Raw genomic sequence first — 27244 nt, forward strand, 5'->3', positions numbered from 1 at the left:
TTTAAGCTTGTCAAAATCAAAAGCTAGTTTTGTATTTTCAGGATAGAAACCAAAAAGCTTATACTTATATTCACCATTTGCTGACCTTTTGTTATTTATTTAAAAAAAAGAGATTTATTTACTTATTTTTATTGGAAAGTCAGATACATAGAGAGGAGACAGATCTCTAAGTGGCTGCAATGGCCTGGAGCTGAGCTGCTCCGGAACCTGGAGCTTCTTCCGGGTCTCCCACGCGAGTGCAGGGTTTTGGGTCCCAAGGCCTTGGGTCGTCCTCCACTGCTTTCCCAAGCCACAAGCAGGGAGCTGGATGGGAAGTGGGGCGGCCAGGACTAGAACCCTCGTTCGTAACGGACGCTGTGCCATGCGCGACCCCGAGCCAAGCGCAGCGGACGAGCTCCCGCCCCGGCCAGGCCGCGCGCGCCCGCTTCCCGCGTCCCCGCCCACCCCCGGACGTAGGCGGGCGCGCGCGGTCCCGGCCCCAATCGGCGGAGGCGACGTGCGCGCTCAAAAGCCCGGATGAGCCGCTGCTTCCGGCGCGCTCTCCGGCCTGGCGCGAGGCCTGCGAGGCCTGCTAGGACGCCGACTGCGAGTCCGGGAGGCTCAACGTGATTGCCAGGAAAATGAAGTAAGACGCCGAGGCTGAGGGACGGCCTGGACTCCCCCTGCCCGCCTCCAGGTCGGGGTCCTGCCGCTTTCGCCGCTCGGACTCGACGCGTCGGGGCGACCCCGGGGCTTGGCCCCGCCAGTGTAATGGTGGCTGAGGGCCGGGGCGCCGGGCGTCCTCGCGCCCCGTGAAGGACTAGGGAGAAAGACTCGAGGGACGCCGGCTTCCCCACTTCCCTCACACCTCTAGGCGCCGGAGCCCCCGCACGGTAAGGAGCTGGTTCCGGCCGGGAGGAGGGGGGCTCGTGGCGGGGCCGCCCCAAGCTCGCCTCCATCTCCGGGGTGTGCGCGCAGCCTCGTGGCGGTTTGGGCGGGGAGCACGTGACCCGGTGGACGGCTGTGCTGGCGGGAGGCCCGCGGGTGGCCGCCCTGGAGGAGCAGGGGCGGAGCCTGGGCCCCGGCGTGGGGCGGGGGTCTGCCCTGGACCCCGGGCTGCCGGCCACGAGGGCCGGGGGCTCCGCAGGAGGAGGAGGAGGAGGAGAAGGAACAGGTGTCTGAGCGCCGCGTCCATCGGGCGGGATGGGGCTGGCTCCGCCGGCGGGTTGACTCAGCTTTTCCCGATGGGCTGGTCAAGTTCGGACACGTTCCGCTCCTGCATTCGCAGGAGCTAAGCCCTGACTTGCCTCCAGCTGGGGCTATTTAAACCGGCACTTTTTCCCCCCAACCGCTTTCGTCGGCCATGGGGAGAAACACCTGTGTTCTGTACCCATCCAGGTGAGCAGTCAGCTGGCTACCAGGGCGAGCGTAGGTTGGAGGCATTATTTCTCTCCTTGACTTGCCGTGGTTTGTTTTTTTTCGCAGATATTTCCTTGTTCCAAGTTTTTATCGTGTGTGTTTTCTTCCTGCTTGTAGGCAAATGTGCAATACCAACATGTCTGTGTCCACTGACGGTGCTGTAAGCACCTCACAGATCCCAGCTTCGGAGCAGGAGACCCTGGTTGGTATTCTTATCGCAAGTGTAACTTCTGGAAGATATGTTAGGAGGTGACCAGTTGGTGGACTGGCCTTATTGCTTGGATCCCTCTAAGTGCAGTTGTGTGTCGGGAGCTTCGTTTCTGCGATCCCAGGCATAACTGAGCAGGAGTTCGCTGTAAGCCCTTCGACTTTCCAAGGGTTTTGACAGTCCTTTCGGTGTGTTTGAGCGTGCACGCTGGTTATGTTGTGTGTGTGGTAGGTTTCTTCCCATTTTGACCCGTCAGTTTTTTTTTTTTTAAAGTGGTTCCTAAAACTCGCAGAAATAATTCTAGTTTGCTATAAAGGGTATTAGGCAGAAATGTATAAAGGAAAAAGTAAAAGTTCCACTCTCCTCTATCTTATGTGTATCTTATTAAATTTTTTTGTTTACTTGCCTGCATTAACCTGTGAACTTAAATCTGTTCGGGTTTTAAACGCACTTAAAGTTCTTAACAGTCTTCCGTTCTTATGGACAGCTGATTCCCTCGTGGCCAGTCCTCTTTTCACCATTCAGGTCCTTTATTCCCACATGGTAGGAACGGGAGTGGGGGTGGAGGAGAAAACTGGAAGAGACGCATCTCCTGCCATGGGGCAGGATGGGGGACTGCCAGGGCAGGGGAAGGGCTCAAGGTGGAGGACGGGGGAGAGCCAGTTAAGAAGGGAAGAGAGAGGGGGTACACGTGGAGGCTCACTGATACAAAACAGGTAAGGCTGCAAAGTGTGCGTGGGGGGGGGTTGGTTGGGAGGAGGGGCTGTGTGGTGGCCCCTGGGACAGGTGACAGATAAGCTGAGCAGCTGGTAGGTGGTTGGGGGACTATGGTTAGGGGCCCGCGAGGGATTAGGGGGTGGGATTCTCAGGTTACATCTCCTTGATGGATAACAGGAGCTGTGGGAAAGGGGAAACAGTGAGTGTCGCTGGTTCCAAGATGGAATGTTCAAATCCCTCCGCACACTTTTCTAAAACTGGATTAAACTGATGTTATATAGTTTGCAACCTTTTTCCAAAAAAATGTTAGAACTTGAGTCTTGTTGAATACTTCAAAGCACTAAAAAGTCCTAAACTTTACACACCTGGTTGCTACTGGTAAGTTGCTCAGGCAAATTGAATGTTAGCAATCTAAATTCTCTGTATGCTGTCATCATAAGATATTGAGCTGTTACTTAAGTTTGTTTTGTGAGTGTCTGGTGATACTAATCATTTATTTAATGTTAATCCCTGATGTTTGCCTGGTTTTGTCTATTGTTTGCTTTTTGTATTTTTTAAAGATGTTTTCTGTTTCAAATCTTGTTTGTAAATGCTGTGTTTACATGATGCTGTGTTTTCTCTTACTCAGATTTTTAAATTTTGAATTTCCTATACTTTGGAAGAACTCTGCAATTTCTAAGATTATGCACCTGTGTTGCTGTATTTTTTGTATTAACAATTTTTAATATTTAGATTTTTCATCATGGTTTTACTTTTTCTTGAATAAAAGATGAATGGTATTCTTTTATAATAGTTTTAATATTACTGAATATCTTTTAAGTCCCATGCCAATGAATGCCTTTCCATTAGTTTTACTTTAGACTTTATGTAATTTGAAATTAATATGTATGAAGTTTATATGTAATACAAATTCAAGGGGTACTTGAATTTGGCGGCACAAATCCCGCGGTTGGTATGATAGAGAATATTAACATGGTCCCTGATCAAAGAAGACACACAAATCTTTGAAGAAAAAAAAATGACAAAGTCATTTCTTTAATCTCCTGAGATTTTATCCTGTAGCCTGAATGCTAGGGTGTAAATAAGCGCATTTTAAAAAGTGACCAGAAGGTAATGATTAGATTCTGTATTTGTGGTGTATTTTGTCTTTGATTACTGAGTAATTTTTCTCACTAATTAAACAGGAAACAGGCAGTTTTCTTAAGTCTGATTTTGAGAGAGAGAGATCCCTCAAAGTGATGCTGTCAGACCTTAGAGGTAGACCTAGAATGGAGTCCTTGGGAGAAGTGTGGAGGCACCAGGCTGTGGCCTGTTGGTGGGCTCCGAGGGCCGTGAGGTTTGCAGATGTGGTCCATCCGCAGGAAGGGAGACCTACCCAGCTCCCAAACCACTGCTAAACTAGTACATCTGGGTCAGGTTTGACTTGCTGACAGGTTTTGCAAATAAAATTTTGCTGTAATGCAGCCATGCCCATTGGTTTATGAAGTGTATGCTTTTGAATTGAACAGGCCATTTGGCATGGAAAGCTTAAAATAGTTACTGTCTGGTTCTAGTTGGCAGGCTGCTTGAATGCGGGTCATGTCCTGTCCCTGTCTCAACCATAGCACTTTCCAGTGCATAGTAGAACTCAGGAATGTTTGCCAAGTGGGTATCAAAGTTAGTCGCCTAGAAAAAAACGCTGAGTTGTCTCATTTGCTCTTATCTATCCTTGTCACCCTGGATTAGACTTCAAGGCCTAATGTGTAAAAGAGCCATACTAGGATTTATTGTAATTCTCTTGGGCTCTCTGCTCCGTAGTTTACATGAAGCTAATTGGTCTTGTGTAGTTCAGTAAGTTCTCTGTGCTTAACCATTTATGGTTGTGAGACAGTAAGCCTGTGCTAGAACCAGCTGGAGGGAAAAAACTGTTTTCATTGTTGGGATGGGTGCTATTTTATTAGCAACCAAATAATTAGATGCTGCCAGCAGGTTTTTCCAACCCCTCTTGAACATCTGTGGCATTTGGTTCTCCTGGTGTGTTAAATTTAATAAAAACACTAGAACTTCTTCTTACTTGAGTTCTAATCTTGTGGAATTGTTCAGTGTGATGTCTGCTACTTTTCTTTACTGAACTTTATGAACAAGTTTCTGAAATGTAATAGCCCTTTTTTTTTCTTCATAGGTTAGACCAAAGCCATTGCTTTTGAAATTGTTAAAGTCTGTTGGTGCACAAAAAGACACTTATACCATGAAAGAGGTAAGCCGAATTGAGAGATGGAGATAATTGATGTCTTATTAGTTAGGTATGTAGCCATACTTAAAGTTTTTGAGACTATGAGGGAAATTTATCTGAAATAGATTTTTTTTATATACATGGCAAAATATCAAGTTTTGCAGTTATTTCGGCTGTGTTTTGAAACTGAAAGTTCTAATTATACATGTTTCATTTCTCGGCTGGGAACGCAGACATGGGGAACCCTGAGAAGACTTTGGCCATTTTTGTGCTGTAAACCAGTTTGGCTGACTGGCCAAAGTTGCCTCAGCCTAATAGTTTCTTCTCAGGATTCATGAAGTAAAAACCGACATTTGGCAGTCAGACGCTAGGCTAAAATATAGTTATCAAAACAGTAAGCAAGAGTTGTAATGTATGTGCTTTTCTTCCAAAAAAAGGATTCTGAGAGGGAGGGAGCTGCCATCTACTGGTCATTCCCCAGATACCTGCAAGAAGCAGGGAGAGCCAAGATGTCCCACGTGATGGCAGGGCCCAGTTTCTGGATCCTGTCCATGGCTCTTGACTGGGGGAGGGTGGTGCCCAGACAGGCAGATGCAGGGCATGCATGGATGGGATGGGTGCAGGCCTGATAACTTGTGGCTTTAGCACCTGCCGCATATGTGCTTTTAAAATGAACACATGAGATACTCAAGCTTAGCAGCTTACCTGATGAGCACAGTTTCAATGTGATAAGCAATAATAAGCAATAGTTTGAGATGTTGGGCATAAGCATAGTATTTATTTGTCATAAAATCATAGGTACTGTTTAATGCTGTTATGATTTATTGCCTGCATTAATGATTGAAAGAAAAGCTGAATTTCAGAAGGTAATGATAAAGACAGAAATACATATTTTTTCCCCATCCAAATTAATGGCCCCCCTGTCTATCCAAGGACTCCTTGGGCATCCATGGATCCCCAGGTTAAGAACTTCTGCACTAGAGATACGAGTACAATATACTGTACTGATGTTTCTGGGATAGAGGTGAGCTGATTCACGAACATTTGTTCCATTTAATGGATACAACATTTTGATGTATTGTTCTAGTTTTAAAGTGTGCACTGAAATGTGGTTTCCAGTGAGAGATTGGGCCACCTTAGGCATAAATTTCCTTGAGTGAAATGCCTGTTCCATCTCTCCCTCTTGGTTTATGGGGTTCAGATGACTTGTAATGCTAATGGTAATCCCTTGGATCAGTATAGTGTGAAAGGAAGAGATTCCATACCCTTTTCCTTTTCAACTATACTTTTACTCGTTTAAGGGATTTTTTGTTTTACTTTTTTCTTACTAAAAATTATTTGTTTTGTTTGAAAAGACTGATTTATAGAGCAGAGTTAATGGGTGTTTGATGGAAGGGATCTAGGTTTTCCTCTGTCCTACTGCTTATAAGCCGCCTTTTCAGTAAAGCCATGGCAGATTGTTTCCTTCAGTCCTTGCTAGCTGGTTAAGTCTGCAGACAGTGCTTTCAGGGAAGTGCCAGGTTAAATGGTGTTTTAGAATTGCCAACTTGTCCTCTCTGTCTCTCCTCCTCTCTGTATATCTGACCTTGTAATAAAATAAATAAATCTTTAAAAAAAAATTGCCAACTTGGGATGGGCTTTACTATGACAATCAGTTAAGGAAACAAAGATATAATGGCCAGAAATGAGAAAAATCCATCAAGGCCATCATAAGGACTTTACTTATGTTAAACTGTGTAACAGTGGCATGGCATGGCCAGTCTTCCTCAGCATCCACAAGGGACTTAGAAAACCCCTAAGGCCGTGATGCTCAAGCATATTCGCATACAGCCTCTGCCCATCCTCTTGTATATTGTAAATCATCTCTAGATTACTTGTGATAACGCATTGTAAATAGTTATTTACTGTGTTATTTGGAATTGGCAAGAAGTCTGTGTGTGCAGTAGTTTTTTTTAAAGCCATTTTTGATTTGTGGTTGATGGATATTCTCTGATGTAGGTTTCAGGATCTTTGTCCTGTGGCCTGTGGAGCAGTTATAAAGGCTAGGGTAGGTTTGTAGAAAAAGCACTGGACTGGGGGACAGGAAGACCTGGAATCCATTTCCTCATTTCTCAAGTGTCAGTAATGTGTGAAATAACAGAAGTGTGAGGGTATGTTTGTAAAAGTCCATTATAAGCTGTAAAATCCATATGTACTTAAGTGATAATATATTTGCAGTTACATAACTTAAAATGTATACACTATCTTAATGGAATACATAGAATATAGTATTAATGGTACAAGTCATTTTGATTACTATAATAAAGACTATGATATCTGAATGGTTTATTTCATTTTCTGAATTCTCTGAAACTTACATAGATACTTTTAAGCAATTTTTTGTCTTCCCTGTTTTGTGATGAATTCAGAAGCTGTTGAAGTGTGTGACATTTGTAACTATTTACTAAATGGCTGCCAATCACTGCCATTGATATTTTTGATTCTGTAGCTTGCTGCTGCTGTAGGTGGTTTTATGTTTGCTGCATTCCCCCTTCCTAAATATATTATTTCTACATACCTGGGCAGGGTGAAAGGAAGGAAAAAACGGACAGATTTCACTGTTTATTTAATCAGAGAAGCAGTTATTTGAGCACAAGGTGGTGGTGGTTCTGCATGGTTGTCGATGTGGTTGCTGGTAGTTAACCCTCTTTGAATAAATGGATATTCATTAATGTATTCAAAACTAGCATTTCATTGTCTTTAATGCTCTGAACTTCTATTTCAGGTTATATTTTATCTTGGCCAGTACATTATGACTAAACGATTATATGATGAGAAGCAACAACACATTGTATATTGTTCAAATGATCTTCTTGGCGATTTGTTTGGAGTTCCAAGCTTCTCTGTGAAAGAACACAGGTAAATTTTAATTTATATGCTTGTAAAAATGCCAGCTGGGCCAAACATTCCAGTTGCCTCTGTGATCCTTATCCTCTTTTGTCAGAGAAAAGTTGTTGCTTTATGTGTTGTATATAATTGGTGCTGAAATTTCATTTCTCAGCTCTCTAGCACATTGAGTGCCTAAATCATGGAATCTTGAAAACTTGTGAGTTGCTTATTAGACACATGGGTTGGTAAACCTTACTTTCCCTAATTGTAAAGTAGGTGTATTATTGACGTCTTATGTGAAGGTTATAAATAGCTCATGAAGAGACACTGTCTTAAGAAGGCTGTTTGGTGTGTAGAAAGTGTTAAAACATTAGCCACTTCCAAAGACAGTGTTTTTGTTAAAAAAAGATTATTTTTATTGGAAAGTCAGATATACAGAAAGATCTTCTCATCTGCTGACTCACTCCCCCAGTGACTGCAATGGCCAGAGTTGAGCCGGTCCGAAACCAGGAGCTTCTTCCAGGTCTCCCACGTGGGTGCAGGGTCCCAAGGCTTTGGGCCGTCTTCAACTGCTTTCCCAGGCCACAAGCAGGGAGCTGGAAGGGAAGTGGAACAGCTGGGGTTAGAACCGGTGCCCTTATGGGATCCTGGTGTGTGTAAGAAGAATTTTGGCTTTAGGCTACCGTGCTGGGCCCCCTCCTTATAATTTTTTAAAATACACGTATGTATTTTAATTTGAGAGAACATTCATTTGCTCTCACTACTGCTTCAGTGACTGGGGCTTGGTGGAGGTCAAAACCGGAGACAAAAATTCAGTCCTTGTTTCCTACCTCAGTGGCAGAAAACCAGATAGTCGTAACTACCATCTGCCAGGGTTTGCATTGGCAAGAAGCTGGAGTCAGAAATTGGAGTGGGTCAGCCATGATGACCAGGTGGCTCAATCCTTGCCTGGCATGTGCTGGGATCCCATACGGATGCTGGTTCATGTCTTAGTTGCTCCGCTTCCCATCCAGCTCCCTGCTTGTGGCCTGGGAAAGTAGTCGAGGACGGCCCAGAGCTGTGGGACCTGCACCCGCGTGGGAGACACAGATGCTCTTGGCTCCTGGATTGATCAGCTCATCTTTGGCTGTTGCAGCCACTTGGGGAGTGAACCAGCGGACTGAAGATCCTGTCTCTGTCTCCTTCTCTAAATCTGCCTTTCCAATAAAAATAAAAAAAATCTTTTTAAAAATTAAAGCAAAATACTTGTCCTTAAACATCATACTGGCTTTAATTTCATCTTCTGATATAACATTACGTAAGCATCTTTGCCTTGGAGAAGCACTTGTGTTTAATATCCATTTGTGTAATTTATTTTGAAGATTTATTTATTTTTACTTGAAAGACAATTTCAGAGAGGAGAGAGAGTGAGTGAGTGAGGGAGAGATCTTCCATCTGGTGGTTCACTCCCCAAATGACTTCTGTGGCTAGAATTCAGCTGATCCAAAGTTGGGAGCCAGGAGCTGCTCATCTTCCCCTTGGTTGCAGGGTCTCAAGGACCTGGGACATTTCTCCCAAGTGGGTATCAGACCCAAGTATTGGGCCATCTGCCACTGCCTTTCCTGGTGCATTACCAGGTAGCCGCATCAGAAGCAGGACGGCCAGCACTTGAATTGGCCCTCTCCTAGAGCATGCCAGTGTCTTGGGTGTTGGCTTAGCATGCTGCACCCAGACAGCAGTCCTAATCCTGAGATTGTCTTTAGCTTAAGTTCTGATCATTAATAGATTGGAAATGGGAGTTACTGCCTTGAGACAGGATTTGAATTTAAGTATTGATATGGGGAGTGAAAATAGACAGGGTTAATACTTTCTCCTGAACCTTGGGAATTGGGAACAATAACTTGTGATAAATTACTCTTCTCCAAAATCATGTTTTAAGAGTAAATGAAAGGGAAAATGTCCCATGACATCAGTGAACACTGGAATAAATTGTCCTCTGGTAGGCAGTAAGTTCTGTAAAGGCAGAGGTTTTTTTCTGTTTTATTCTGATTTCTCTGTATCTGTGGTTGTGACTGCCTAGTGAGTGAATCTGCTTTGTTGAGCATTGCTTTATCTTTTAGTAAATGTTAAGATTAAGAAAAAAAATCCAGGACCCAGGGCAGTAGCCTAGTGGCTAAAGTCCTCACCTTTCACGCACAGGGATCCCAAATGGGCACCAGTTTGTTTTTTTTTTTTTTTTTAAGATTTATTCATTTTATTACAGCCAGATATACAGAGAGGAGGAGAGACAGAGAGGAAGATCTTCCATCTGATGATTCACTCCCCAAGTGAGCCGCAACGGGCCGATGCGCGCCGATCCAAAGCCGGGAACCTGGAACTTCCTCCGGGCCTCCCACGCGGGTGCAGGGTCCTAATGCATTGGGCTGCCGGGATTAGAACCAGCGCCCATATGGGATCCCAGGGCTTTCAAGGCGGGGACTTTAGCCGCTAGGCCATGCTGCCGGGCCCGGGCACCAGTTCTAATACTGGCAGCTCCATTTCCCATCCAGCTCCCTGCTTGTGGCCTGGGAAAGCAGTTGAGGACGGTCAAAAACTTTGGGACCCTGCACCCACATGGGAGACCTGGAAGAGGTTCCAGGTTCCCAGCTTTGGATCGGCGCAGCACCGGCTGTTGTGGTCACTTGGGGAGTGAATCAACAGGTGGAAGATCTTCCTCTCTCTTTCCTCTGTTTATTTGACTTTCCAGTAAACATAAATAAAATCTTTAAAGAAAAATCTATTCTTGGGGCAAAGGCTGGGGACTCCCAGTCCAGGATTGGAGTGAGCGGGCTTGAGCCCACCTTGTTTCTGACTCGGCGTCCTTCCTATCGGCATCCTGGTGGCGGTGTTTCATGGCTCAGATAGTGATGTCCCTGCTGTGTCTGTGGGAGATCCAGATGGAGTTCCAGGCTCCTGGCTCCAGTTTGGCTCAGTCCTGCCTGATTCAGACTTTTGGGGGAAGGTCTTTGTGTAATTGCTGTAATCACAGAGCTAGAAGATTTCTTTGTGCAAGTGAGTATGCTAACTTTGCTCTTGCTTGCACTTATGCACCATGCACATTTCTGGAAATTGAGAAGTGAAATTTTTCAACTAAGGAGAACTTACTGATTAATAAAAGCTCTTGGAAATGATCATTGTGCTGACGTTGCTTTTTGAGCCTAGGAACTTGCTAGTTGTATAATTTGTATGCAGTGGTTTAAAATGTAAGCTTGAGTACATCCAGTAGTTCTCACTGAATACTCATTTAACCTAAGTCTGGTTAAATTTGTTTAAATTTTGAGATGAACATCTCTTTCTTTTTTCCCTACAAGGAAAATATATACAATGATCTACAGAAACTTGGTAGTAGTCAATCAGCAGGGTAAGTTAATTTTGAACACCATAAACATGTACCATAGATTGCAAAGACATTTTTATATGTGTATGCTTATAATTATGTTTCTCTTTAAAAGTTACAGTAGTGATGTGTTACGTGTTAGGTTTGTTATATCATATGCTTGGGAGCTGGAAGTGTCTTAGTTTTTGGAATCTTGGAGTATTTGCATACACATAGTGAGGTATCTTGGAATGGACCTCAAAGTCCAAATTATAATTCATTCATGTTTCACATACTCCTTATACATGCAGCTGAAAGGTAATGTTATGGTTTTGTTGTTTTCAAGTGTGTCTACAGCATTTTGACTGATACATTGTGTGATATGGGAACTGGAATTTTCTACTTGTGACTTTGTTGGTGCTCTAAAAGTTTGATTATGGAGCATGTTGGGTTTCAGATTTTCATATTATGAGTGTTCAGCCTGTCATGATAAAAGCATGATTAAATAAAATAGGAAAAAAATGCGTATGAACTACAACACAATGCGAAGATTCTGACATGAAATTAAATAGCTTGTTTCATCAGTTTTTTTAAGCTTTGGGGTATCATTCAGGGTTTGTTTTGAAAGTAGGTAATTTTTTTTTTTTTAAGTATTTTGCATTATGTGACAGTTTCATAGGTTCTGGTAATCCCCACACCCCTCTCCCTCCCCTCCCCCCTGCTGGATTCCTCCACCTTGATGCAGTATTACAGTTCAAATTCAATCAAGATTCTTTCCTTGCAAACATATACCAAGCATAGAGTCCAGCTACTTATTATCCAGATGGGTTGAACAGTTTCTTGGGGAGACCATTTCTGGTCTGAAGTTAGAGCTGGTAGAATATCATCCCAGTCAATTAAGAGTCCCAATATAACATCAACAGCAATTTACAATATTATGGAATTGACATGGTTTTGAGTAACCAGTATGTTAAAAAAAAAAAGCGAAAGTAGGTAATTTCAAAAGCTGCTGAGAGGTGTAAACCAGACCTTGGGAAATACATTGAAAGGTTTTGAGGAGTACTGTTACTACCCAGAGGTAGGACTTTTGAAAGGGTACTTTTCCTTCCATTTTGGTGCCAGGAAAGATATTTTCCAGTGTTTGTAGGTAAATGTATGTGCCCTTTACAGGTCACTTTAGACTTGAGTTTATTAACTTGTTGATTTGTATCACATTTTTTATTGTGAAAACAGTAACTTGTTGAAGTAGAAAGATGTATATTTGTATCAGGGTATACCCGAAAGATTGTGTGTATATTTGCATCAGGGGTATATCAAGGTTAGAATCAGAAAGATTGCTTGTGTACAGGGGTGTGCTAATAAGTGTTTAGCACTGCCTTCGGCTGTCTGTGGTGTCTGCCTATAAATGTTGCCATTTGGGTTTGAAGCCTGCAGTGGGAAGAGATACAGTTTGCTTTTGGTGCTGGCAGGTGCTGGCTTCATCTACTAACAGTTCCGGGTATGATTTGACCTGTCCGTTGTGCTACACTGTTCCATATTCAACTTTAGGATTATATTGCTTTTTTACTTTTGTTTCCTCTGTCCTGTTTGGACTTAATCTGTGTCCCACAGTACAGTATTTCATTAATAGCGGTGTTTAGTATAGGTGCAGACTACCTATTAAGGTTAGAAATTAAAAAGACATCATCCCACAATGAAACACAGTTATGAAGCTTGTAACTTTGTTTTGTGTTAAAGCCCTTTATGGAATCAAATGGGAAAATATACAGTCATAATATCTGTAAATACTGCTTTCAGTTTCCTGAAATGTATGTCTCTTGACTGTTTACTCATTCATTCAAATAATCCTTGATAGATGGGAAAATGAGGAGGTAGTAACCTATAGATTACTTTTGCTATTGTTCTTGTCTTAGCTATAAGATTAATTTTACAGTTCATCAGCTTTCCGTCTTGTTCTTAATGTTTCCTTTTTATTGCATCAATTTTGTAACCTATTCTATATATTAAAATTTCTGGATAATTTAATTCATCTGTATGTACAATTTAGAATTGGCATACTGCTTTATTTCTAAGAGGAAAAAAGTGATATGGTAATGTATAATTTCAGTGTTAATTCTCAGTCATGATTTCATTATTAAAATGGGAATGTTTCCGGGGATGAGGTATTGACTATAGTATACTAAACCTGTTTGCCCAGATTACTTTTATTTTTTTTTAACTTGATTGGTCTTACTTTGTGTAAACAAACAACAGACTCTTGCCCACACCCTCGACTCCCCCGTACTCAGGCAGAGGAGAGGGAGAGCTGGGGCAGCCGAGCCTACAGTCCAGACTGCTTTTACTTGAGGTCACTATTGTCCAAATCTGTTCACTTTTCTGAAGATTCTTGTAAATGGAACCATTTTGAAAGTTGAAACCACAATAGAAACTTGGAATTGTCTTAACCTAACAACTTTTTCCCTTACCTTGCGTATCAGACACTGTCTTGCTGGTTTGTACTTTTGTAATTGCTCTGAATTTGGTATTTTTTCTGTGCTGCAATTATGGCTTTAATATTTTTCACGTGCGTTACTGCAGGCTTGTGCAGTATGAATTTCCTTGCTTCCCCCTTTGACTTTGCCGGAGCTGTTTATCATTCTTCTGCTTAAGGTTACCATGTAGGAGTTTATTGCTGTCCTCTGGACTCATTTAATCTTTTCGGACTGAATTTATTTTACGGTGAATGGGCTGCTGTAGTGGAAGATTGTGAAATACTCCCTAGGAGGAATGCGGTGCTGGGGCTGATGTCACGAGTGTGCCTGTTGAGTGCTTGTGCTGTGGGCTGGGCACTCGGGGCACTTTGCAGTCTCTCCCTGTGCCATTAGAGGAAGAGTGAGCTGCCTGTGCTTCCCTACAATAGCGATGCGGGGTTTGTGTCTGCAAGTTTAGTCCTGTGGTTTTGCTGTTCTCTTAAAAGCGTATATTCTGTGTACTATGAAGGCTTTCCTGGTTTTTCACTCCCTGATGATTGATTGTTCCTCTTCTCTACTGACTTAGCTTTAAATAATTTCTTTTTAAAAGATTTATGTATTGGGCCCAGCGGCGTGGCCTAGCAGCTAAAGTCCTTGCTTTGCATGCACCGGGATCCCATATTGGCACCAGTTCTATTCCCGGCAGCCCAGCTTCCCGTCCAGCTGCCTGCTTGTGGCCTGGGAAAGCAGTTGGGGACGGCCTGACACCTTGGGACCCTGCACCTGCGTGGGAGACCTGAAAGAAGCTCCTGGCTTCGGATTGGCACAGTTCTGGCTGTTGCGATCACTTGGGGAGTGAATCAGCAGGTGGAAGATCTTTCTGTCTTTCCTCCTCTCTGTGTATCTGACTTTCCAATAAAAATCAATAAATCTTTTTAAAAATTTTATATATTTTTAAATTTGAAATGTTGCATTACACAGAGTTGCATCTGCTGGTTCACTCCCCAGATAGCCACAATGGCCAGCTGGCTGGTCTGCGGCTGGGAGCCAGGAGCTTTTCTCGGGCCCCCTGTGTGGGATTAGGGGCTCAAGTGGTTGGGCCATCTTTTGCTGCTTTCCCAGACTTAGTAGGGAAAGGATGGGAAGTAGAGCAGCTGGGACTTGAGCAGGTGCCCATGTGAGATGCCAGCACCACAGACATGCTTAGCCTGTTATACCAGGGCGATACCCTGTATGTTTTAAGCTTCCTTATCATTCTTTCAGGTGGCTTCTGTGTCACAATATAATTGCCTTACTTATATCTCTATTTAGTTACGGGGATGGCACCTGGGAAGTGTTAATGTTTGCTCAAATGTTAACTTTTTGTAAGATATTTAGACTCACATGCGTTAAGTAACCCTTTCTTTCCTGGTTGGTGATTTCTTTTTGTTTTTATTTTCTCAGAACCTTCCGATTCAGGCATGTCTATAAGTGAGGACAGATATCACCCTGAAGGTGGGAATGATGAAAAGGTAATCTTCAAAGCCGTTCTTATTCTAGTAGTGTTCATTGAAAATGGGAAACATGTAAGACAAGGAATCTTTATTTTTCCTGGGTTAAGAATTTAGTGTTTTTTCTTTTCCTTGAATGCTAAGGAGCCTGGTCAAGAGCTGCAGGAAGAGAAGCCTTCATCTTCAAGTTTGGTTTCGAGACCATCTACCTCATCTAGAAGGAGAGCAATTAGTGAGACAGGTATGAATGAGTGTGTGCGTAGCGTATTCAGGCAGCTTACCACTTAACTTTCCTTAGTGGAATTAAGGCTTTGCAGCTCAAGTAAATTGTTCTGCTTCTTTGGGTTACATGAATGAATTTCTGAGCTGCTTTTTTGTTTTTATGATTGTATTTGGTTTATAAGTTGCATGCATAACATTTTTCAGATGGGCTGCACTAAACTGCTCTGTGTGCCTCATAGTGCAGACTAATCCTCTGCCTGGAGTGCCAGTATCCCACGTGAGCGCTAGTCTCATCCTGGCTGATTCACTTCCCATCCAACTTCATGCTTAGAGCCTGGGCACGTAGTGGTGATGGCCCAAGGCCTTGGGCCCCTGTACCCGTGTAGGCGGATTTGGAGGAAGCTCCTGGCTCTCAGCTATAGCTCTGGCTGTTGTGGCTCTTTGGGGAGTGAACAAGCAAATGGAAGATGTCTCTGTTTCTCTGTGTAACTGACTTTGAAATAAATAAAATGCGCCCCCCCCAAGTGGAAACAAGAATTAGTTAGTAAGCCCAGGTTACAGTCTTGTGCGTAGGGTTGGGAACAATAAAGGCGGAACATGTCCTACAGAGCATGAATGAGAATAAATGGTTACTTGTGAAAAAGTCAAGTCAAAATAAATTTCAAATGACTTTAAAAGATGAACGAAAAAGATTATAATGTATTTGAATCAGGCATTTGAAATGTAGTCACCTTCAATTTGACAAAGTTGGTACCATATAAAAACGGTTCTTAAAATAAGAAACTAAAAATTCAAACGACAATTATATTAGGGGAAATTTCTCACAGTAAATACATGAGGGAAGGGTGGATTTTGACAGGTTTTAAGATAATACAAAGGATGTCTTTGGTATCAATTAGTAAAGATAAATGTCTTCTCTAACTTTTTTTTAAAGATTTATTTTTATTGGATAGTCAGATTTACAGAGAAGGAGAGACAGAAGGATCTTCTTTCTGCTGATTCACTCCCCAACTGGCTGCAGTTGGAGCCAAGCTGAAACCAGGAGCCAGGAACAACTTCGGGGTTTCTGAGCGGGTGCAGGATCCTAAGGCTTAGGGCCATTTACTGCCTTCCCAGGCCACAAGCAGGGAGCTGGATGGGAAGTGGGGCTTCTGGGACTAGAACCGGCGCCTGTATGGGATCCTGGTGCGTGCAAGGTGAGGACTTTGGGCTGCTAGTCCACCTCGCTGGGCCCAGGGCTCCCTTTTCTTTTTTTTTTTTTAATTCATTACTTGGGAGATTTACATTTTGTACATTGCATATCTTCCAATGTGAAGATTTTTATATTCCATGTTTTGATAACTTAAATAATTTTGTAGCTGCTCAGTTAAACGGACAATTTCCATGTGACTGTTTTCGTTTTGGGAGGGAGGGGAGTTTGTTGGTATATTTTTTGAACAAGAATTTAGAATGATTTTCTTTATGACTGACAGAATGACTGAAAACTTCCTTTAGGTCCCTAAAGATAAGCTTTATTTATTGTAAGCTTATGACTTGGTTCTGGACACTAGTCTAGTAGTGCCTTTAGCGTCTGACTTGGGCCTTGATTTATGTCCCTTATACTCAGTACTAGGCTAAAAGAGCAAGAAAAGAAACCAATAATCAGATGTTTCTTGAGGGATGGCCGCTGACCTAAAGCAAGAGCTTGCACAGTCTCTAGTGGGTATCTTGTGTACCTCTGACCTGCTAGATGCAGTGCTCTGAAGCATCTTATCTGGGTCAAATCCAGGAGCCAGCAACCCCTTCCAGGTGCTTCATGGAGGGCAGGACCTGTTCACTTGAGCCATCATGTGCTACTTCCCAGGAGGGTGTGTGTTGGCAGGGAGCTTGTGTCAGGAGTGAATTTGAGATTCCAGTGTTGGCCTCCTGAGTGATGGCTTAACTACTAGACCAGATGCCTGCCCCATTGGAGCATTTCCACAGTGTTACATTATACTTCCCAGGAAAGGATTGGAAGGACTTGAGTGGCTTGTCCTGTGTGGGTGGCTGTGTGGCCTACTTAAAATTTAATGTCAGAATTCTCATTTGCTGTTCTTGCTTTTTGTTATTGAAATTTTTTTTTAATTTTTATTTTTGATGATGATCACATGGTTGACCAGTGTGGGAAAGACTGATGGTTAGGGAAAAGTAAGTGAAATCATTGTCTCTGGGGGTTGGGGAGAATAAGAAGGGGAAGTCACACCCGCTTCCTAAATGTCCCAGTACCCAGGAATGGGGAACCGTCACTAGGCACCAACCCAGGGTCCTGATGTAGTGCATGTTCTGAGGGATTTGACCAAGTGGTTTGCATGATTCTGAGATGCTGTCAGTTTCACCAATCTAGGGGTGAGGCAACCCTCCCAATGTTCATTGACTGACGTAGTGGAACTCAAGTCTCCATTCATCCAGATTTTTGCTGTCCTTGTTTGCTGGGGTAGTTGACCAGTTTGCTCAGTTCTTTGTTGTGGTGCCAAATGAGGCGACGTGGGCCCCACCAGATCCCCCATCCCTGGGGCTCACAAACCTGGCACCTGCTGCTCAGGCGGGCCAAAGGACCACGGCCAGGGCATGTGAGTCCCACCAGATCCCCCACCCCTGGGGCTCATGAACCCCTGGCATGCACCTCAAGGCAGGCATAGGACCTAGGCCAGGTAACCCAAGTCCCACCAGATCTCCCAACTGCGGGGCTCACAAACCCAGCACCCACGTAACAGGTTAGCCCCAGGACCTGGACCAGGTGACCCGAGCCCCAACGGATACCCCATCCCTGGCGCTCATGAACCCAGCACCCACTGAGCAGGCGGGCCCCAAGACCTGGGCCAGGTGACCCGAGTCCTGCCAGATTTTAAGTCAGATAGTTAGATTTTTTTTTTCTGTAGAACATACAAGATAATTTGTACTAAAAATAATTGCTTTCATAAAAGATGAAGCTTGATTTTCAACAGAAAAATTGGACTGATTGGTTAGTAAGCAGTGGGTTTCGATAAATTAATGTAATTGTGCTTACAAGGTTCTGAAAGGTTAGAAAGCTTTAAAAAAAATAGGCTTTGGCTAAATTTGTCTTTTAACCAGTAATAGTAATTCAGTGTTTTTCTGTTTAACTTTTTGGCCTCAATTTCAGCACAAACAAGTACTCAAACAGACCAGCTTGTTAATCATGGCACAGCAATTTAATGAAGCTTTTTTTTTTTTAATACAAGCAGAAGAAAATTTGGATGAATTACCTGGTGAACGACAAAGAAAACGCCACAAATCTGATAACATTTCCCTCTCCTTTGACGAAAGCCTGGCTCTGTGTGTAATACGGGAGCTATGTTGTGAAAGAAGCAGTAGCAGTGAGTCAACAGAGACACCATCAAATTTGGTAAGTTCTTGTTTTAAGTAAAACTTTTAAATGAAATATAGTCCTGTAAGCATATAAATGGATTGCATGCACATTGTGAAATGGCCTCCAATGCAGTCTGTTACTTTTACATAGAAGTGCTTTGTAGATCTGATCCCTTTGCCGGATTTGAGAAAGGTTGAAGGATGGTGGTAGTAGCAAAGCAGGTAAAATGGGCACCATAGTAGTTGCTCCTGTCACCCTGTATGTGAGAATTCTGTGGTCCACAGCACCTTTAGTCTCTTCAGCTAGACTGGGGTGTTTCACTAGTCTGAGAATGTGGCAGTTACCTTTTTTAAGAAATAAGGAAGCAAAATTGAAAATTTGGTGCAACTACAAGTCATAATTTTAAATCAAATTTGTGTATTTAAAATGGAGGTTTATTTACAGTCATCAGCATTGTCTGTGCTTAGCAATTGATGCCCAAGTCTTGACCTCAGGGCAGCACTGTGAAATACGGGTGTGTGTGGCATAGATAAGGAGAGGATGTCACCGGTGCCTGGTGCCTGCTGTTATTAATAGAGTTCTAGTGTATAAGGAATAGAATTCATAACAGATGCCACTGGAAGAAGTTGAAGGTTTTCTGGCTACCAAGAAAGCAGTTGATGTTTGTCTTTTAAAGTGTTTTTAAAATTGGGATCCTTATAATGTGGGTTTCTCATGGCCATTAATCTGAATGTTAATGACCGTTTTATAGTCCTAGAAGAGGTAGGAGACTTAACCAATTATAATAACCCTATTCTTACCTTTGCTCTATGCTTGTTACTTCCTGTATTTGCACATTTTGCTGTCCCAGAGTAGTGATTATAGGAATACAGAACTATTCTGTATTTGACAGAAGTGATACTCATGGGGGCAACTAGATGGTGCAGAGAGCTCCTGCTCAATTCTGTTTAGTAACATTTTTTTTTAAAGATTTATTCATTTTATTACAGCCAGATATACACAGAGGAGGAGAGACAGAGGAAGATCTTCCATCTGATGATTCACTCCCCAAGTGAGCCGCAACGGGCCGATGCGCGCCGATCCGAAGCCGGGAACCTGGAACCTCTTCTGGGTCTCCCACGCGGGTGCAGGGTCCCAATGCATTGGGCCGTCCTCGACTGCTTTCCCAGGCCACAAGCAGGGAGCTGGATGGGAAGTGGAGCTGCTGGGATTAGAACCGGCACCCATATGGGATCCCGGGGCTTTCAAGGCGAGGACTTTAGCCACTAGGCCACGCCTCTGGGCCTGTAACTTTTTTTTTTAAAGATTTATTTTTATTGCAAATTCAGATATACAGAGAGATGGAGAGACAGCTCCTCTGTCCAATGATTCACTCCGCAAGTGACTGCAGTGGCCGGTACTGCACTTATCCAAAGCCAGGAGCCAGGAGCTCCTCCAGGCCTCCCACATGGACATGGGCACAGGGTCCCAAGGCCTTGGGCTGTCCTCGACTGCTTTTCCAGGCCACAAGCGGGGAGCAGGATGGGAAGCGGGGCTGTCCATATGGGATCCCACGTGGGATCCTGGCGTGTTCAAGGCAAGGACTTTAGCCACCAGGCCATCATGCCTGGCCCTGTTTAGTAACTCTTAAGTTCTGCCCCGTTGTCCCCAATGCAGAGGCAGACTGTCAGCATTTGTATGACAGACAATCCTATAAATCCTGTGTAGGAAAAATACAGGTTCTTTAGTGAATATGTGTGAGTGACAAGCTTCATGTTTCATTAATTTTATTCCTTATAAATGGCTGTGGAAAATGGAAATATGCTCCATCTGACCTAGTCTGTTCTGGCTGTGTCAGAATTCTGGCTGCCTTGACGCTTTAGACACTTCAGAGTCCTGTTCTTGCTCTGTATCTAAGACATTGCTTTGTTATAAAGCAAGGTAGGAAGGCATTTCTTTTTAAAATTCTTTTTTATTTTATTAAAAAGGCAGATTTACAGAGAGGAGAAGAGAAAGAGAGAAAGATCTTTCATCTTCTGCTCCACTCCCCAAGTGGCCACAGCAGCCGGAGCTGAGCTGATCCACAGCCAGGAGCCAGGAGCAGCTTCTGGGTCTCCCACGTGGGTGCAGGGTCCCAAGGCTTTGGGCCGTCCTCTACTGCTTTCCCAGGTCACAAGCAGGGAGCTGGAAGGGAAGTGAAACAGCAAGAACACTAACTGGCACCCATATGGATCCTGGCATATGCAAAGCGAGGATTTAGACCAGTAGGCTATTCTGCCAGGCCTGGGTGTTTGTTTTTGTAAGATTTTACTTATTCTTATTGGAAAGTCATTTACAGAGAGAGGGAGAAACAGAAAGATCTTACATCTGCTGAGTATTCTCCAAGTGGCCACAACAGCCAGAGCTGAGCTCATCCAAAGCCAGGAGCTAGGAGCTTTTTCCAGTCTCCCATACAGGTGCAGGGTCCCAAGGCCATCTTGTACTGCTTTCTCAGGCCACAAGCAGGGAGCTGGAAGAGAATTGAGCAGCCAGGATATAAACTGGGTGTCCGTATGGGATTTTGGCGCTTGCAAGGCTAGGACTGTAATCACTAGGCTACAATGTCAGGCCCCTCTTTTTTCTCTAATTCTGTGCTGCACATCTGAATATCTTGTATATTGAAAATTTGTTGCTTAAAAAGAAATAATTAAATAAAAAATGCCAGCCAAAGTGAAAATGGTAAAAAACAAAAAAAAAAAAAAAAAAGAAAATTTGTTGCTTTTCAGCATAGGTCCTTAGTTGTGAAACTTGAGCCCTGCTTTGCTTTTTACTTCACACATAATGTTAATTAGCGTTTGGCATCTTCATCCTTCAGTTTGAGAAGGAAGTTAAGATTCCTCATATTTTCTTTATTTTGGTTTTAAGGGAACAGTGAGCTAAGTCTGTGTTCTCAGGTTGGTAGTCAGCAGTTGATCACGTTTTGTCATCTGAGCGGCTCAAACCTCATTACTAGTTGGGAAACTCAAACTTGATGGGCTAGGTCGGGTTTCTGCATCCCAGCTTGGCTGTGCCATTGTCCTGCAGAAACAGCCATGGGCAGTAGGTAATGTTGGCTGTGGCTATAGTTAGTGAAACTTGAATGTGAAGCATAGGCGGGTGATGGACTAGTTTGCAGACCCTGCCTTAAAAAAGGCGATGTCTGAGACATAATTTTTCCGTTGAAATGTTGCTTTGTTGGAGATGTTACATATTTCAGCGTATGGTTCTAAACAGATCATAAATAGATCCCTTGTTAGTAATTAAATTTGCAACTTGGTGAATGTTACTTTTATTATTTTCCTAACATCACTTTTGAAAAATCTTTTCACTTCAGAAATTGTGAAGTAATCTGCTCTTTTGATGGATATATTAGAGGTCATTTAATATAAAATGAGTGGAATTTAGAAACTCCCAGATGGGCCCGGAGCGGTGGTCCAACGGCTAACGTCCTTGCCTTGCATGCGCCAGGATCCCATATGGGTGCTCTTTCTAGTCCCGGCAGCTCCACTTCCCATCCAGCTCCCTGTTTGTGGCCTGGGAAGGCAGTCGAGGACGGCCCAAAGCCTTGGGACCCAAGGCTCCTGGTTCCTGGCTTCAGATCAGCTCAGCTCCGGCTGTTGTGGCTGCTTGAGGAGTGAATCATCAGATGGAAGATCTTCCTCTCATTCTCTTCTCCTCTCTGTGTATCTGACTTTCCAATAAAAATAAATAAATCTTTAAAAAAAATAAACTACTCTAGTTTCACTGTTGGCAGGAGAAGTGTGGCTACTGAGATGCATATTGGTTCAGGAAGCAGGTTTGGCAGCATAGTCTGTGTTGGTTCAAGGTGAAGGGAGTGCATTGGAGTTGGGCGGGGATGTTGCTGTAGTCATTGTGTTTACGGGGGCAAAAGGGCTTTGGTGTTGTATGTAATGGGGTTTTGAATATGGAGGATGAAACTGATGTCGAGGTAAGTTTACCTATAGTAGCAGTGTGCAGCGTGGATCTGGGGAGATCAGGACATATAGGTGAATGTGGGAGCTGTTAGAGACTCACATGATTGTTGAGTTGGTTTATTTTTTTCTTATTTTAGGATCTTGATGACCGTGTAAGTGAACACTCAGGTGATTGGCTGGATCAGGACTCAGATTCAGATCAGTTTAGTGTGGAATTTGAAGTTGAATCTCTCGATTCAGAAGATTATAGCCTTAGTGAAGAAGGGCAGGACCTGTCAGATGAAGATGATGAGGTAATTTCTTACCGTTTGATTGTGTCTGGAAATTGTTAGATATTTGCTGTGTTCATTGATTCAGGTGGGATTGCAAAGATCATATATTCAAATTTCACTTGAAATCATTTCTTTTGGGTTGTTCAGATTTACAATCAAGACTTTTCAGTTTCTTGTCTGGTTTATATTCTGAAACTGCTATTGTCAGAACTCAATCTGTAATGAGCATTCTTATTTTCTAAACATTAATTTGCATTTTCATAAATGCAAAATATGCACATGGTCTGATAGTAACCCTGGGCTTATTCTCTGCAAGTGACAGCTCTGACTAGTGTAGCTGCTTGCTTGTTACGCGATAGCTTCATGTTTAGAAACTAGAAATGTTTGTGTTTTTAAACATCCTGTTTGTTGGCTTTCACTACAGCATTTTTGTCTCATGTTTTCTGCCTCTTGCTGCATTTAATCTTGGTCTTAAAATTTTTATGCGTAGTAGTACATGCTCTTTGTTTAGGATGTAGCACTAAGCAGCTTTGTTGGTTGAACAGAAGTGAAGTGGTGCTGATGAGTGTGTCTTACTAGGTTTATCGAGTTACTGTGTACCAAGCAGGGGAGAGTGATACAGATTCATTTGAAGAAGATCCTGAAATCTCCCTAGCTGTAAGTATATGTCTGCTTGTGTAAGACATCAAAAAGGAACACATCAATATTAGAAAAATGTTTCTGCTCTACTTTCTGGAATGAAGTCATTTTTATAAAGTTCGAACTCTTAGAAGTCTGAGTGGGTGTGATTGAGTGGTCTGTCAGAGGGACTGGAGTTGAGCCTTGGCTCAGCCTGGGAGGCAGCATCACGTGGGAACTCGGGTAGTTGGGGTTCTCTGAAGAGCCCGGGACTGAGTTCCCAGCCTCAGCCCAGTCCAGCCTTGCTTTTGCTGTTTCTGGTATTTCAGGAATGAACCATCACATGGGAGCTCTGTCTTGGCCTTTCTCAAGTAAAATTATTGCATAAAAGTCGGAATGATTTAATGTGTTCTTGTGGGATCTTTTGTATTTTTTTAGTTTTATGTATTGGTGTTTGACTTTTTAAACCTTGATTATGGGAAATTTCAGAAATGTGCAGCACAAAGAACAGTAGAAGGTATCTCCAGAAGGTATCATCTGGCTTTAACAATTCCTGTGTTTTGCCAGTTTTACCCCCAAAAAACTAGAAGTATTTCCTTTAAGCATCTATAACGCAAGGCCTTTGTCTGGCTTTTTGAGCTGAGGAATCACTGAGAACTTCGAAGAATCATTGTTGAGGCCTGGCGCAGTAGACTAGTGGCTAAAGTCCTCACCTTGCATGTGCCAGGATCCCATATGGACAGCCCCACTTCCCATCCAGCTCCTTGCCTGTGGCCTGGGAAAGCAGTCGAGGACGGCCCAAAGCCTTGGGATCCAGCACCTGCGTGGAAGACCTGGAAGAAGTTCCTGGTTCCTGGCTTCGGATCAGTGCAGCACCGGCCATTGAGATCACTTGGGTGAATCATTGGATGGAAGATCTTCTCTCTGTACATCTGCCATCGCAATACAAGTAAATAAATCTTTTTTAAAAAAGATTATTTTTATTGGAAAGGCGGATGTATAGAGAGGAGAGACGAGAGGAAGATCTTCCGTCCAGTGGTTCACTCCCCAAGTGGCCACAACGGCTGGAGCTGAGCCAATCCAAAGTCCGATGGGAAGTGGGGCAGCTAGAATTAGAACCAGCGCCCGTATGGGATCCTGGCGTGTTCAAGGCGAGGACTTTAGCTGCTACGCTATTGTGCTGGGCCCACAAGTAAATCTTGGGAAAAAAGAAAATCATTGGGAATAAACAGTGTACCCTTATTATCGTAATTGTTTCATTTCCAAGCAATGCCAAATGATAAAAATCATTTGTAGCACAATAGGAAGGAGTCCTTCACGGCAAGTTTTTCATGGTGTGGTATTCTCAGGCATGGATCTTGCTTCCTTTAAGGCAGGGATATGATACCTGCAGTGAGGAGGCTGGGACTGGAAGGGAGTTACGTCCCCTAAGTCAACGTGGCAGAAAGGTTTGGGAGGGACGTAGAGAGAGAAGAGCACTCCCTGGTTAGTGCAGAGAGCACAGGAAGGGAGGGCCTGTGTCTGGGTGGTAGTCAAGGGCAACGTTGCGCTAGGGTTGCTGAGGAGTGTTTCAGCACTTCCCTAGTGGGTGGTGTGGGAACAGGCAGCTGAGCCCTGGTTGCAGAGCACCTGTTTTTGAAGCTTGATTTTATTGACAAGGCAGACTTTCAGAAAGAAAGATCTTGCGTCGGCCAATTCACCCCCCCAGGTGGCCACAGTGGCCAGAGCTCAGCTGACCCAAATCCAGGAGCTTCCTTCAGGTCTCCCGTGTGGGTGCAGGGTCCCAAGGCTTTCCCAGGCCACAAAAGGAGCTGGATGGGAAATGGAGCAGCTGGGACATGTACTGGTGACCGTATGGGATCCAAGTGCTAGCAGGGGAAGGATTAGCCAAGAGAGCCATCGCACTGGGCCCGGCAGAGCAGTTTTAAGGGAGTCCAGTTGACTGTTTCATTGAGAGCTAATTTTTTGGAAAGCAGGTTTCATCTTGATTGGGTGGACGCCAAGCAGTGTTTGATGTTGGGCCCTCAGGGAGTCGTAGGTACAGATCTCTTTGCAGAGTAAAAAAAACCCATAGTGCTTCCTTAACTACGTAAACCCGCAGTGCTTCCTTAACTACACTGAGCATTGGACAGATGCTTTCGTAGATGCATGATGATGAGCCAGTGTACACATTTGCAGGTTCAGGATTTTTCAGCATGATACAACTGGGAAAAAAATGTATATGAAAATCTCGTACTTACATATAAGATATTTTAAAATTTTAGTTGTATGCATTTGAGGTATATACAGCGTGTTTAGGTATGTATATGCACACTGATGACTAATCACGCAAATTAATGTATTGGTTGTCTCGCATGGGTGTGTGCTGTACCATCTCTGTTAATTCCAGTATGAAATAGGCTATGATTATAGTTGTCAGGCTGTACATGTTGATTTATTATTGTTTGTAAAACATGAAATGCTAGAAATTGAGCTGTGTGGTACATTTTAGCGTGTTGGACTTACGGTGTTGCTGTGGTGCTGTCACTGCTAAGCAGTGTTACAGAAACTAACTCCGCCGCCTTTTGTTGAAGGACTACTGGAAGTGTACTTCTTGCCATGAGATGAATCCTCCGCTCCCATCGCATTGCAACAGATGTTGGGCTCTTCGTGAGAACTGGCTTCCTGAAGATAAGGGGAAGGATAAAGAGGGAATCTCCAAGAAAGCCCCACTGGAAAACCCAACCCACTCGGAACAAGGCTTTGATGTTCCTGATTGTAAAAAGTCCACAGCAGATGATTCTAAAGAGGCAGGCGTTGAGGAAAATGACGATAAAAGCACACAAGCTTCTCAGTCACAAGAGAGTGAGGACTTTTCTCAGCCCTCGACTTCTAACAGCGTTATTTATGGCAGCCAAGAGGACGTGAAGGAGTTTGAAAGGGAAGAAACGCAGGAAAAAGAAGAGAGTACGGAACCCAGTTTCCCCCTGAATGCCATTGAACCGTGTGTGATTTGCCAGGGCCGACCTAAAAATGGTTGCATAGTTCATGGCAAAACCGGACACCTGATGTCCTGCTTCACTTGTGCCAAGAAGCTGAAGAAAAGGAACAAGCCCTGCCCAGTATGTAGACAGCCTATTCAGATGATTGTGCTAACTTATTTCAACTAATTGACCTGTCCATGAGAGTGGAATTATATATTTCTAACTGTAAATATAGCCTTAAAAATTTAGACAACATGGGATCTATTTTTATTTACATATGTCAAAGTAAGGCATTGTCTCAGTTAATGTGGATTTCCCCTTTTTGGTATAATTTACCTTTGGGAGAGAGAAAAGTGAATATTTACTTTTTCAAATGAAAATTTCACTTTGTTCTATTTTTTATTTGGGCTTTAATGTGATTTGAATTGGATTCATAACTAGTTCATTTTTAATCATCCCCTTTGGCTTCAAAGAATTTCCACTTTCTCCTAATAGATAAACATGAAAAGTACCTGATTTAAAAGCACAAAAATAAGTAGGACATTGAAATGTGAAGTTAGTGTCTCTTATGTAAGGGAAGATGTTTGTGAAAGATTTAATATTTTAATTTTGGGTACCCTTAAATCTGAGCCTTAGTTTTTCTGGTTTCAGAGCTTAAAATACCTTTTCTAGATAACTAAGTTGTTAGCTGTATTGGGTGCAGTGTGAGAAAAATGTTGATAGTGTTTTTGATGTTACTCTGTGATAAAGGATAGGTGCTAAGGATGTCAGGTGAGAAGATGGCCATCAGTTAGCACAGACGAAACCTTTCTAACCCTCTTTGGTAAACTGGGGGGAGGGGCTGTTGTGGGTGAATAGGTACACTACGCATTTTTCACACTAATTTCGAGAACTTAATTGAATCTTACATTTCCTGTAAGTTGGAAAGAATTCTGAGATAGTTTGATCATCTTGGGCTCAGTTACATGGTTTCTGGTAGTTGCCTGAGTTTCAGACCTTTGCTTAACACCAGTTTTAGAAATGAGTGAATTCAGAAATTTGGTTAATAGAACTGTTCATTTTTAAAGTAACCAGAAAAGCTATATCTTTAATGCAGATATTATTTGTTACTTTCCTTTTAAAAATGACAGTGTCAGAATATGGGATTCTAAAATCTCTGTCAAGCTGTGTGGATTAAGTTCTCTGTCATTAACTGTAGTGTGCCAAATACAGAT

The 27244-nt window shown here is 43.1% G+C and overlaps 1 protein-coding gene across 8 annotated transcripts; it reads left to right on the forward strand.

The window, feature by feature from the left end:
• Positions 1 to 550: 550 nt before the first annotated feature.
• Positions 551 to 26285, forward strand: MDM2 (MDM2 proto-oncogene). 8 transcript variants are annotated; one of them, XM_058673361.1, is made up of 11 exons: positions 551 to 872; positions 1516 to 1600; positions 4485 to 4559; positions 7300 to 7433; positions 10733 to 10782; positions 14631 to 14698; positions 14822 to 14918; positions 18118 to 18281; positions 22315 to 22470; positions 23029 to 23106; positions 25641 to 26285. In XM_058673361.1, exons 2-11 carry the CDS (start codon positions 1520 to 1522, stop codon positions 26214 to 26216), a joined length of 1479 nt encoding a protein of 492 aa, XP_058529344.1. In that variant the 5' UTR covers positions 551 to 872; positions 1516 to 1519; the 3' UTR covers positions 26217 to 26285. The 8 variants fall into 8 exon arrangements, with proteins under 8 accessions (XP_058529344.1, XP_058529342.1, XP_058529343.1 ...); XM_058673359.1 differs by lacking the exon at positions 551 to 872 and adding an exon at positions 1143 to 1377; XM_058673360.1 differs by lacking the exon at positions 551 to 872 and adding an exon at positions 1143 to 1377 and having other exon boundaries at positions 18121 to 18281.
• Positions 26286 to 27244: the final 959 nt, after the last annotated feature.

Source organism: Ochotona princeps, chromosome 15 (genome assembly GCF_030435755.1).
Source record: "Ochotona princeps isolate mOchPri1 chromosome 15, mOchPri1.hap1, whole genome shotgun sequence".
Taxonomy (NCBI): Eukaryota; Metazoa; Chordata; class Mammalia; order Lagomorpha; family Ochotonidae; genus Ochotona; species Ochotona princeps.

Excerpts from the sequence above, each read along its gene's own strand:
- MDM2 (XM_058673359.1), top strand. The coding sequence starts at position 1,343 with ATGGGGAGAAACACCTGTGTTCTGTACCCATCCAG. Across the intron at positions 14,699-14,821 it reads AAGGTGGGAATGATGAAAAG|GAGCCTGGTCAAGAGCTGCA; the intron begins GTAATCTTCAAA and ends TTGAATGCTAAG. Across the intron at positions 14,919-18,117 it reads GAGAGCAATTAGTGAGACAG|CAGAAGAAAATTTGGATGAA; the intron begins GTATGAATGAGT and ends TTTTAATACAAG.